The 13,169-nt window shown below is 34.9% G+C and overlaps 1 protein-coding gene across 7 annotated transcripts in view; it reads right to left on the reverse strand.

Annotated features, from left to right (window-relative positions):
• The window catches only part of SLIT2 (slit guidance ligand 2), a 258,782-nt gene that overhangs the window by 229,001 nt on the left and 16,612 nt on the right, over positions 1-13,169 (reverse strand). For all 7 annotated transcript variants that reach the window (XM_066548563.1, XM_066548566.1, XM_066548564.1 and 4 more), the window contains exon 4: positions 8,960-9,031. In XM_066548563.1, coding sequence (XP_066404660.1) covers positions 8,960-9,031 — 72 coding nt within the window. The remainder of the gene's footprint in view (positions 1-8,959; positions 9,032-13,169) is intronic.

Below are 13,169 nucleotides of genomic sequence, written 5' to 3' on the forward strand. Positions count from 1 at the left end.
AACTCTAAATGCTCAAATATTAGAGACAAAAGAAAATGCAAGTCTCTATCTGAATATTAAATTTCAACTTAATAAATATATTTAGAGAAGTTTGAAAAACATTAAGATCCCACTGGCAGATAAAAGTCTCACTGCAGCTGTAATATTTCATCAAGTGTTAGATGGTTCATGTCAGTTGCATGGAAAGAAAGGAACATTTACTGTATCAGCAGATTCCATCTGCGTTTTCTAACTCAGTTATTGACATGTGAGAAGGATATGATCATCAGAAAAAACAAAAAAACACAAAATTTGTGGATCATCAATAATTGACTTAAACTGTGCTGAGCTTTTTATTATTATTCTCTTAACATGCTTTAAAATTGTGGGGTTTATTCCTTAAGCAAAGATCAAATTATAAACAACCCCCAAAACAATCTCTAAATCTATACGTAATTTCAATTTTTACTACTGTGTTTGTAAAAGCACATCAGGTGAAAAGCATCTGCTCTTTAACAAAGAGCATTTGATCTAGCTTCAGATCTAGGATGCAAAAAAAAACCTATTCAAATGTGCTTTCTAGGGTGACATTATTGCAGAAAGTATTTGTAGATCAACATTACAACAAAAAGCATTATGAAGGACCCAGAGCAAATTAAATCTTTTAGATAGCCTTGACTTTGATACAATGGAACATATGGAAGTAGATCTATACTGGGTAAAGTGGATACACAACTTTGTAGTAATGTTCCTTCCCTTGCCAATTTCCTATTCTTTTTGAAGAATTCAGACAGTAGCTACTACAACCAGAACATGATATGATGTCTATTTCAAACTTCCTTTTTGTTTTTTTCTTGTAGAACCTTGTATATCCTTATCAAGAACATAGAGACAAATCTGCCAAACCAACAACTTTATTTTTTTTAACAACAGTAGAATTTTTGTTGATAAATTCTATATACATTAGTTATTTTCCAAGAAAAACTATGCTCTGTGTAAGAATGTACACTTTGGGAAATATTTTTACATGGAAAAAATATTGTGTTGTTTGAATGCTGTGCGAGTAACTTTAAAGAAGCTTTAAAACAAATTCAATGCATTTAAAATGCTATATAAATCAACATTCAGGATGAAGGGTCAACAGGGGTTAAACTGTCTGTCCTTCTTGATTGCCTTCATAAATGTCTTTTCTAGCTGTATTATAGAAGCAACCACAGCATAACTTGGATATTAAAACCTCCACGGAAACCAACAATAAAAGCTGCTAAGAATTTCACAAGGTTTTTTTTTTTTTTTCCTCTTAGGTGTTAATTAAATGATCATTTAACACTGAAATGTAAACACAACATTTTCATCTGCTGACAGCATAGCCCATTATAAATCCAGGGTAATAAACGTCCTGGTGTTAATACTCTGAAGCAGGTTCCCACAACACACTAAGATGCCTTGTCGTGTCTAAGGTTAAGCATCTAGACACAAAACAAAGATTGTGCCTACTCGACTTCCAGTTCAATTTTCCCATCGCCCAGTGACCTAGGTAACACTTTGAGCAATAAAGAATAAATTTAATTTCTCCAGCATTTTGTGAGGATTAGGAACAATTGTTGGCCTGCAATGACTTTTTATCCTTGGATTCTTTCTCTTCCAGAGCATTCCCCCAGTTTTAAAAGAAAATTCTGATGGTTTAAGACACAGAACAAACAGAACTTTAAATTAGGCTTTTTTCAATCAATTGGAACTCTTGGAGGGGAAGCAATCAACTTTTCTTTGGACTTTTCTCAGCTATTCAGTTACTTTAGGCTTTAATCTTCCACTTGTAGAAGAAACCTACCATCACAGGGACAAGCCTCTATACTTTCAGATTTTCCCTTGGCTTGATTTATTCCTCTTTTCTGTTCTTTTTTTTTAATCAAGATGACATGGCTGCACTTAAACGTCCACTCTGTGCAAGCCAAGACTTACAGACTTACAGTCCTCTTTATAACATTTCACACCATGTTTCTGCACCACATAATAATGGCAATTCCTCTGACATGCTTTTTTACTTTTCATGACTTCTTTCACTGAGTTTCAGGTTTCTACTTAACTCCTGACTAAATGGTTTCCTGTATCATAATTTACCAAAGCTTTCAAGGTCAACCCTCCAGGAACAACCCAGGGACTGATTCAGACTGGACATGAATATGGTTACAGGTGATCCAAAACCAGCCAGTTTCATTTTTGTATTCAAAGACAATTCTCAGCTTTAACTGCTATGAGTCCAACAAAAACACAGAAGATAATTATTTATGCTTGTTGTCAAAGTACCAAAACCACAACAGCTAAAGTACACCTCTCAATTACTCTGAATACCACCACACTATTTAAATAGAACTATGGCTTGAGTAATTAATATGATTCATGTTTTCACATAAGACATATTTAAATGCCAGCAGCTAATAGCATAAAAAATTTAAATAGCACATATTTATGTTGGTTGAGAAGAATTGCTGTAAGTCATATTTTTGTTCGCTTGGTGTTTAACATAAACTTCTGATTAAGGGTAAAAGTGACTGACCAGTTTTGGAGTGTTTGTTCTAATAAAAAAAGCCCCAAAAATATAAGCATCACAGAATCACAGAGTGTTCTGTGATTCGATGATGGGAGGGACCTACAAGGATCAAAGTCCAACTCATGGATATTCCTATCACTTATTATTGCAGCTTACATAAAGAGTTAGCGATCTGCCCAGATCAGAATTGGTTTACAGCCCCAACAGTACATCCAATTTTACATTTTATCCCATAGCAAAAGAAATATTGCTTGTAAAAACCCAACAAAACTATGCTTTTATGATTAAAGAAATAAAGGAAAATTTAACCACAAAAATGACTTCCAATTATCTCAAAAGTAAAAAATAAAAATAACCATATAGAGAGCATCATTTCACAATAAAATACTTTGTTTGCAATTTCAAAAATCTCATACTATTACTTCCAGTAACAACTATTCACTTAATTTCTGTATATTTGGTACACCAGTTTTTTTCCTGCACAGCAGCATAGCAGGTGACTTTCAAATCCAAAAGAAAGCATAGTTCAGGAAAGACCAACAGATTAAGAGATTCTATAACAAAGGGCAGGAAGAGAAACATAGTGAAGTTTGAAGTCCAATAAATGCACAGAGTGATAATTAATTTTACTTTTATTTTTCTAACTACATTTCAAAAGTTCATTCTGGTTCTATCAACATTTCCACTCAGCTGAATCTAAGGCTGAATGCTTGCTGTTGCTAGGATATAGCTACTGCAAGTTGCACACCAAATGCATATAAGCAATACTTGTTTCTTTGCTAAAAAATCAATCAACCTGATGAATTGTAAGCATTTTTGCAACACTTCCAAAAATCTCTAAAATGCCATCTTGCCATATCAGTAATGCTTATGTCTGAAGCAAAGCTACAGTGGTGTATTTTTGTTTTATTCAGTACCTTGAGACAACAGAATTTTCAATTCTGAAACATTACAGCAGAGAATGAAAGCTTAAAGTAGAAGCAAGTGGTCGTAGAACCAGAAAAAAGGTGAACATGTAAGTCAAACTGCATAAAGCATTTGAGCTCCCAATTCTCTTTTGTCTTTACATTAAAAATGAGCAGGTAGCAGAAGTAACAGTGTTTATAATGTCTCACAAAACTTTATCTCCTAGTTCTTCCATGCCAAAAATAAATGCCAGAAATTAGGTATTACAAATCTAGCACAGAGGTAACATGTTCTGTAACTTTGGTTTATTCTCACAGGCAATGAACCTTAAAAAGCATATGTTTAATACACAGTAATTCTTTTACTTTTTAGATAGGGTGTCTGCCTACTGACTGGGATTATACAAAAATAAACTCCCAGAAATGTAAATGGCAGTGGCCATGCAGCATAAGGGACCACATTCACCCTGAAAACATTCCATACTGGGGCAATAAGACCTCCTGTTAGCAAAAATGCAGTGATGTAGCAAACCAGCAAGCGTGCTTGCACACTGCAAAAAAGATTAATAATTACTCATATATTAAAAATTCCTTTTTAATTAGTGGCTTACAATACCACAAAGCCAGAATTGTATACTCATTTATACCTATCATAATATGTTGTATGCCTTCACTAAATGATAATTTTGAAAGATAGTTACATTCTGAGAACTATAGTCACAGTTCAAGAGTGGTGCTAACAAAATAATGCTAGTATTTAAAAACTAACTAGCAGTAGAATAGCTATATTCTTGCCAACTGAACTTAATTGGCTAGATAAAACAATTCAAACATTATTTTACTTGAACTAAGCAACTGTGGTAAAAAAAAAATACAAGTCAAAACACAAACCAGACCAATACAATGTAGGGAAGACTTACTTGGTTCCATTTAGCCCTAAAATAAGACTTAATTCTATTGCATGAAAAAAAAAAAAGAGTTGCCTTGTGTGCAGGCTGCTAAAACACAACAAAATAAATCATAAAAACTCAAACAAGTGAGTAAAACACACTATCCTGGGGAGGATATAGCAACAAGGTGGCTTCATAATTCATGTTTGAATTAGTGTTTCTTAAATTTTTTGTCCATCCAGCCCACCTCTGCAATAAAGTGGAGCACACTGTAACATTATTGCAGCACAGTGGAAACCAACCCACTGCACTTACCTGACAGCAGCTCCATTAGCAATCTATTCTGAAAAGGAGAAAAATTCTTCAATATTGTCTTTTGAAAAGGGAAAACTCATTTTTGCTCCTCATTGCACTTAACACCCAGGGCAGCTGTTTGCAGTTGGAGTATTTCAGAGGCTTTGAGATAATGAGCATTTTTCTAATGAGTGATTCCTTTATTGAGTTGTTAAAATGGTTTCAGACTGAAGTGCCTTTTCTACAAAATTATGACTATAGTCTCACTTTCTGTGATTACTGTTAAAAGAAATATGACAAAATCATAAATTACACCTTAACAATAGGGAGTCCAGCACTTAAAAATATTTAAAAGTCCTTGTTCTAGTGCCTTACATGCACCGTCTTACAACCTTTTCCCCTTCCTATCTGATGTGGTTTGTTTTGCGGTTTTTTGCTGTTTTATTCAGTTTTTTCTCTCTCGGCAGAGGTGAAAGCAGCACAAGGCTCAGCGAGTGATGCGAGCGGCACCTCCAGCAGCAGCGGCGGAGCCGGCGGGAGGAGCTGCCCGGGCCGGGATGAGTAATGATGGCGGTGCGGCCGGACAACGGTAACCCTGGCAACTGCAACCTGCAATTCCTGCCCAACCATTGTGGGATTTATTGTGGCAAGGGCCAAAGAGGCCAAGAGTAAAATGAAGCAGAGAACTATGGTGTCTGACACATCTAGTACCACACACTTTAATCATAGCTGGCAGAAATTAATTCAGGAGGAATTTTTGCAAGGGCCCCCTGTACGGCACGTTTTGTTGTTGCTGCCGCCACTGCTGTTCTGGCCTAAGATAATTTTTAAAAGTTTTTTTTGATGTTTAGTAATTTTTCTCTGTAATTATTTGCTCTTAGGAATTTTTTTAGTGACAAACAGACATCTCAAAATTGATGTTTATGAATCAGACTACATTAAGTTTTGGAAGTTTTTCCCTTTAGAGGAGAAACATTTGTAGTGTGTACCTTCAAGTTCATATATTAAAAGAAAAGCATATAAGACAACAGTCACTACAAAGGTTGATTTTTTTTTTCAAGGTCAACATTGCCTAACTTATACAGATATTAGTCGGTAAAGAAACCTAACCACATTCCAAGCACACAAAGTGTAAATCAGAAGGGACAAGCTTTGTGCATGTAACTCAATAACCTTTACATGCCACTGATTAATAAAGGTATTTTTTACAACTGATTTTTCAAACAGCTTGGGTGCAAGCTGCAGCTCAGTATCCTGCAGCAAACAGCAATCAATGAACTGTGATCTAACCAGCCAAAGTAAGCAGTCAAAATCTATTTGCCTCAGATAAGCACTAGCTAGGCTGTGGTCATTGTCTGTGCTAAGGTACCATCCCTGACATGACACAACGTAGCATGACTGGGCATACAGGTCACCAAAGAATGCCCCTTCTTGCAGCAATACTACTTGTTGAGCAAGAACTTAAATTTTCATCCCAGGGGATTTCAAACAGCACCTTTATTTTAATGGCACTGCATCAAAACAGAGGCTCATGTACATTGTGCTTTGAGAGATTTCTTGCAAGGTAAAACTAATATACCCTACAGCACTCTCTATACTATTTTTGGCATTAACTACTTCCTACTGAAATATTTATGTTAAAACACCTTTATAGATAGCTTTTAATGGGAAAATCAGCTTCTGTTTTGACTAAAATTATCCATTTTAACTAGTTCCAGGAGATTTCTTGGAAGGCTGCTAAACTGGAAAGAAAGTAGCCTGAAAAATAATTTAACTACCTTTGAAATTAAGTGTCTTTAGACACAGAAAATAATGCACTGTCTCTTTTAAATTCTCAACCTATTGCTTTCCTTTACTTACACTTCCCATCTGTCAACAAGTGCTTGTAATTTTATTACACTGTCCTGTAGTTTATGCAGAGTTGGTATTATTTTACAGAGTTCTGTTAATGGACTGGATAAATGGTAATGCTATTTAAACTAGTCTCCTGCTCCAGCAAACACAGCTGCAACTGTACTACTATTTCTAGGCAAACATCTTGACCTGAACACGCAGTGCTCTCTCAACCCGTCCAAAGAGAAATTGGAGCAGACAGCAAAGGGAAAGCATAGCCGGCCGCTGGCGGCAACCAACTGTGTCCAATCATAATTCATATACAGTGTAACCTCTTTCTTTTATATTGCATTTAGCCTACACAACAAGCATATGTGCTTCTTCACCTGGCATCTCATTTACAGCCAAGGGTCAAATGGTAATTATTATTCACAGAAGCTCAATAGTATGTTGAAACCTCGCAGTACACACATTGTTTGATTAGCTGTTAAATGCCAAAAATAAATACTGAACACAAAACAAAAAAAAATATATCTAATTGATCATGTTTTGAGAACTTTAATTCTCCTTACAAAACTATTTATTTGGATGTAAATACATCTAAACCTATCCAATGATACATATAAAGAACCAAATCACTTTATACTCTTCAAAGTGAACAAGCTACATATTATCTGGAAACTAACCACAAACATTTAACTAACATCAGTGCCTTTGTTGGCCTGGCATCTTTTAATTACAAATATAGTGCTAAGCAGCTGTAATTTTCTACTACCATTCATATTTTCTTTTAAACATGAATACATTATAACCAGACATTCACTTTCATGGTCTGATCAACAATAACCCTTAGGCAGAGGAAATTTAATACTGTGAAGCCAGTGATCTCTTACTTTCCTCCATATCCACTATGAGCACTTGTGTGCTTTATGTCAAAGGACATTAGAGATTTAAGACTAGCATATATCAAATACACAATTCTGAAATAAATATATTCAAATATGATTTTGACTGAGGTGTGTATCCATTTTTTGCCTGCAAAATATGGCTCATTTATATTATATATGTATCTAGGTATCAACCATTACACTGTAGGTGGAATAATAAACTGACCATAAATCCCTTTAATCTCATTCCTGATAGAGGTAATGTCTTTATCCCAGCTGATGGAAATTATGAGACTCAACTGTTAATATACAACTCAGTATTTGAATATATTATAATATTAGAGTAGTGAAAATATTTTTATTTGTCAGGAAAAAAGCCTTAAGCAGCTTTCTGGCCTAGTCATTTAAGAACTCATTAGATCTACGTGGAATTTCAGGAAACAAAGTAGACATCTAAGGCAGTGGAATAAAACAAAATACACAAAAATAAATGTTTACAATAATAGGAGTAATTTTCAGTTTGCTATTGTATATTGCTATAAGGAGGAAGAAAATAACTATTATTTCACAAAAGTAAAATAAAAATCAAGAAAAATAAAAGCATCACATTTGTTCTGAAACATAATTCCATATACTAAAGTGGAAACAAGAGGAATCCCGCTTTCCTCCAACTTGACCTTTCTTTTTCCAAGCACACAAGTGATGAAACCCAGTCTAAACCAGCAATTTCAACAGCAGAAAGCTCACCTGGAGCCTGAAGAAATGTATCAAACATATCCAAATTAAAACAGACTGAACTGGTACAACCTTATAAAAGCCTACTTAAGCATGTCATGTGTTATCCCTTCCATAACACATACTGTAACTTAAAGGTACCTTACAATTTAATTTGTTCAAATAAAACATATTCTGAACTTTATTCTACATTTCAATTGCACCAGAATTAAGCAGCTTTTTAGAAATGACAGTGGGTCAAACCATGTATTTTAAAATATTGCCTGGAGTAAAACATTATCAAACCAAATAATACAATCAAAACAAAGAAGTCGTTTCTCAATTCATTGTCATTTTTATTTAAGGTAAAGCATTTAATCATTTTTTCTTCCCAGAGCTTGAGTTACTGGCTTTGTTTCCCTCTGAGGGACACAGGAGAGACTTCTCTGCAGACCTAGCATTTGCCAATGCCATCATTTTTCTGCTCAAGTGTGTATAACCACAAAAGCAGAACATCACAAAACCAAAGTGCTTATACAGTGCTGCATCTTTGGGTCAGAATCTCCACAGGCACTTTTTAGCTCTTTTAACACAGAAACAATTTAAAAAACACAAACAAGAGAAAAGTAAAATCAAAAGTATTCTTTCTGAAAAACTCCCTTACAGAAGTGGGAATAAATGACAATATTCTCATACAAGTATCAGTATATGACCTAGATGTAAAATACAATTTAAAAAAAAACTTGCGAAGCAGTGAAAGAAAGTACTCAGTTTAAACAAAATACCAATGTTCCAAGACGCATTTTAGCCCGATGTGAGGCAAGAGATAAAAATTCTAATGCAAGACACAATAACAGACCAAATCCAAGATTTCCCAAATATAGTTATTGGACCATGTCTACTTACAGCCTGTATAACTTCGGAGTCCCCAGAAAGAGCAGCTCAGAAAGCAACTGGAGGTTATTTCTGTTTAGGCGCCTTTGAAAAGAAAAAGAAAAAGTTGTGTTAAATTACAAATGCTACAGCAATGCAATGTTACCACTTTGAGTTGGAATCCCAGGGCTGTAACAAGCTGATTTTAAAGACCAGAAAGGTCCATTAGCGGAGACATGGTCCAGTAGTAAATTTACCATGGACTAATTACATTTTCTGGTTTCCCCCAACAGACCATATTACCTATTTTATGAAAGATTTTGAATCTCAGCAGTGTGAGCCAATCACTAAGTCAGGACTCCATCCTGCATAAACAACATGAAAGCTAAAAATACAAAATCAGCAGTGCAAATTCAATTCCCTACCAACTCTATGTTCCTCTTAGTATAATGGAGCAGATAGACATTTTGTGACCATGAAAAGGTTCAAGGGAGCATGTATCAAATGTGTACACTTTCAGTAAACAAGATAATATGTCTAACGATCCATATAACCTATTTATATGAATTTTAAAAAGCAAAGGAAGCTGTTAGAGAAACCCTGATCAAATAGAAGTCAAAAAACCCCAAGGAGTCACCGCTTATATCTGGCATTACAAGGAGGTTTTTTCATGCACTTTTCCACTTTAACTGTAAAAATAGGAACTTTGAGGAAGCTAAATTTTTTTAAAAATAGAACTTGATCAGTTGTACATAAGACAGTGTACAACAGAAAAAACTGCAACTGAAATCTGGAAGGTGCCCACTTGTGTGTGAAGATTCTCACTGAGCATGCCGACCAGGGTCACAGCTGCTCAAACTGAGGTGACAAGATCAAAGCCCTCTGTATTATACCCATAGACAACAGAACCACCACTAGCCAAGGCAAATATATTCCAGCCTCATGTTTTTTTCTAAACATATGATGCAGATTATTCTTTCTACTGTGTCTGACAGCCCTGGAGCATACAGTCATCCCAGTCAAGAAATCAAGCTCAAAACAGGCTTTTGGTTGTTTTTAACAAATGCATCCACCACATGTGGCACCTGCCATTCAAGCAAAGCAACCAACTAGAAAAAACTGTTGTGTCCCATAAAATTTATCACAGGTCATACTTTGCAATGCACAATCCTTCAGTAATTCAGGGCCCTCACCAGACTGCATGGGACAATCTGATATATACATACATGTATATATATATAAAAATATAATTCTGTGGTTACACTACATCAATAAACCGCTATCAACACATCCCACAAGGTTAAAAAATATACTGGGCATCAGTCTTGAAAAATTAAGTTTCGGAATTTCATAAAGGCTCAGATTTTCCTGTTTAGCTAAATAATTAAGATTGTTTAGCCTCTCTGGGCTAATTTCTCATAAACATTGTTCCATATAATGGTCTTTCCAGTTTAAAGATTTTTTCCAGAAATTCCCATGTAGATACATAGAGACATTGAAAATCAAATTTTACATAACTCCATGGTTTAGTTCAGTTAGTTTTTCCTCCCTTAAAGCTCAATGTGACTACTGATGAGAGCGAAATAATCTGAGAAATATTTTTATGCACACAGAGGGTTGCTGCCACACTTCAAATCATAAGCAAGCAGACAGCTACTTGAGTTCTAGATATCCATAATTCTCCAGTGTTAATTTCAGGTTCTCTTCTGTTAGTCAAGCATCAGAAATCCTGATTTCTGTAAGCAGAAGAAACCTAAATCACACATTTAGTGATTAAAAAAAACAAATTAAGAGTGAAAGAACCAAAAAAAAAGGTAGAACTACACTACTGGATTAAGAGAGGTGAGAGACGATGCATTTTAATAACTAGGGAAAAAAATCTTAATCCAGCAACAACAAAAAAAATATCTAGATTGTGATCTTGCAAATCACATGTCCAAATTAGTAGAACGAAAAATTTCCATATAAAAGAAAGAGCTATAATTTAATGACTACTGGAAGACTTCTGATTTGAACACTACTTAAAAAGAAACCTATCCCAACATAAATACAAGAAAGTGATACATTTTACTGCTTCTGCATCTACTGCATTTTCAAAATTAAATTATTTATAAATTTACTAAAGGTCAGAAAATGTCTATTTATGTATAAAAGTATATGCCAAGACCACAAAACTTAGTTTAAAACAATTGTCTTCTACTTAGGCTACATTTGCAGTCCAACAAGATTTTGAAAATTAAACAAACGAACAAAAGAGTAAAAAAAGAAAAAGTTCATTCACTGCTTCTGTTAGTTAAATAGAGACTTAAACCTCTAAGTCCATTTTTACAGATCCAAAATTACATGGAAAAGCATGTAAGGTAAAGACTAAAAAGTGAGTTTCTAATCAGTTTGTCAGGACAAAAATCTCTGTTGATACTTTGTAATAAATCTATTAAGTTTGGACACTAGACAATAATGATGAACTGTTACTGAAAGGGCAATGAAATTACTCAGTATCTGTATTTTTATAGAAGTTTCATTACACAAAAGCCTCTCTAGTACAATGACATAATATTGATGATCAAGTTCATCAGGCAGGCTACCTTTCACTAAATGCAAGAACAGTCTCACAAGGACACACAGGATCACACAGAAGGATACTTCACAGGCAAAATACTTGCTCTGCTATTTAATGTCTTACACAAACAGTTAACACCTTCCATCAGGAGTTTCTGTTATTACCTGTACTTCACATACCCCACACAGCTGAGTATACCTTTAACATACTGATGCATCTGCCACTCTACAGACTTTCAAATCTAGTGTTATGGACAATAAATCAAGTTGTATTAATTAAACTAGCAATAAACAGCACTACCCTCATGTCTCACCAGTTTCTACCCTGTGAGATTAGTGTTTCAACACACGATTCTACTTTGACATTCAGAAGACTAAAATATTTGTTCTTTGAGCACTACACAGATTGAGGGAATACACAAATTACTGATCCCTTATGAATCTTGCATTTTGTATCTTCTACTTTGAATAGCTTTATCCCACTCACTGAATATTCTTTTAGAACTAAGCTTTCTCTACCAAAAAGTTGACTATTCCTTATTGTCTGTGACCAAGAAGATAAAACATAACTAATTTTCATAAAGGCAATAATGGAAAATTCATCAAATACTTCAAAAAGAGACTTAAGCTACTCTTTACACCTAACAAGTTATAGCAGATGCTTTTAAGAGTGTCAATTTGCTGAGTTTTCTATATGGAGATCTTATGAACTAGACTTCATTGAAATACATTTTTCAAGACTACAGTACGTAGTTCTGTCTATAAAAAGGACATGAAAATGTAAGTGAATGGGGAAAAAAGTATGCAGAGCAAGTCTGAAACAACAGCCTTGTATCACAGTACACAACAGTCTCCCATTCAACAGTCACCATGAAGAGTTTCTAAGCTTTGGAAAGAGTCACACAAGGAGCCAAGAAAATATATTACTATTTTAAAATGGTTCACTGTTTTACATGGTTCTCCCCACAGTTCCACTTTTTCAGGTTACCTGATGCTTCATTTTGTCTTAAATAATACCTATCCAGAACACACAAACATACTGAAACAAGAGTGAGTGAAAAAGATCTCCTTTCTCTCAAGCTGAAACCCAGGGCAAGCAGAGTGGATCATGGAATCCAAGACTGTAGGTTTTAAAGAACTACAGCTACTTTGAGTAAAAACAACCATAAACATTCCACCACATCTTCTATCCATGTTTTCATGGTAGCAGACACTTAGCACAGTTACCTAGCAGGCTATGTTTCCCCTGGGACAATGCAAGAAGAGAAATTTCAGTTTCACCAAATGAACTGCTCTCCCAAAACTGACATGGAGCTCAAAGTGAAGCACTGAAGAAACAGTGATGAGATATTCCATACCACGACTATTCAGTTTTCCAACTGAGCCTCAAATATTTGTGTTTCTCAAGCAGAGAGCTCAGAGGAGATGAAGCATTAGTGGTGTGAGCAACAGAAAATGTACTGAAGAACCTCTAACATTGTAACAACTTGTAAAGTCCTTTGGTAGTGTGCAGAAATAAACAGATGAGGGACCATTACAATATAATTATTTCAAGTTGCAATTCAAATCTATCTTTTTTTTTCCTTCTGCTGCTGAATGGATCTTTTAGAAGAGATTGGGCAAACTTACACAGATAAATTTTTGAGCTCTTCACAATAAATTCAAGCAATGTCCACATACTACC

The sequence above is a fragment of the Molothrus aeneus genome, chromosome 4, assembly GCF_037042795.1.
Source record: "Molothrus aeneus isolate 106 chromosome 4, BPBGC_Maene_1.0, whole genome shotgun sequence".
NCBI lineage: Eukaryota > Metazoa > Chordata > Aves > Passeriformes > Icteridae > Molothrus > Molothrus aeneus.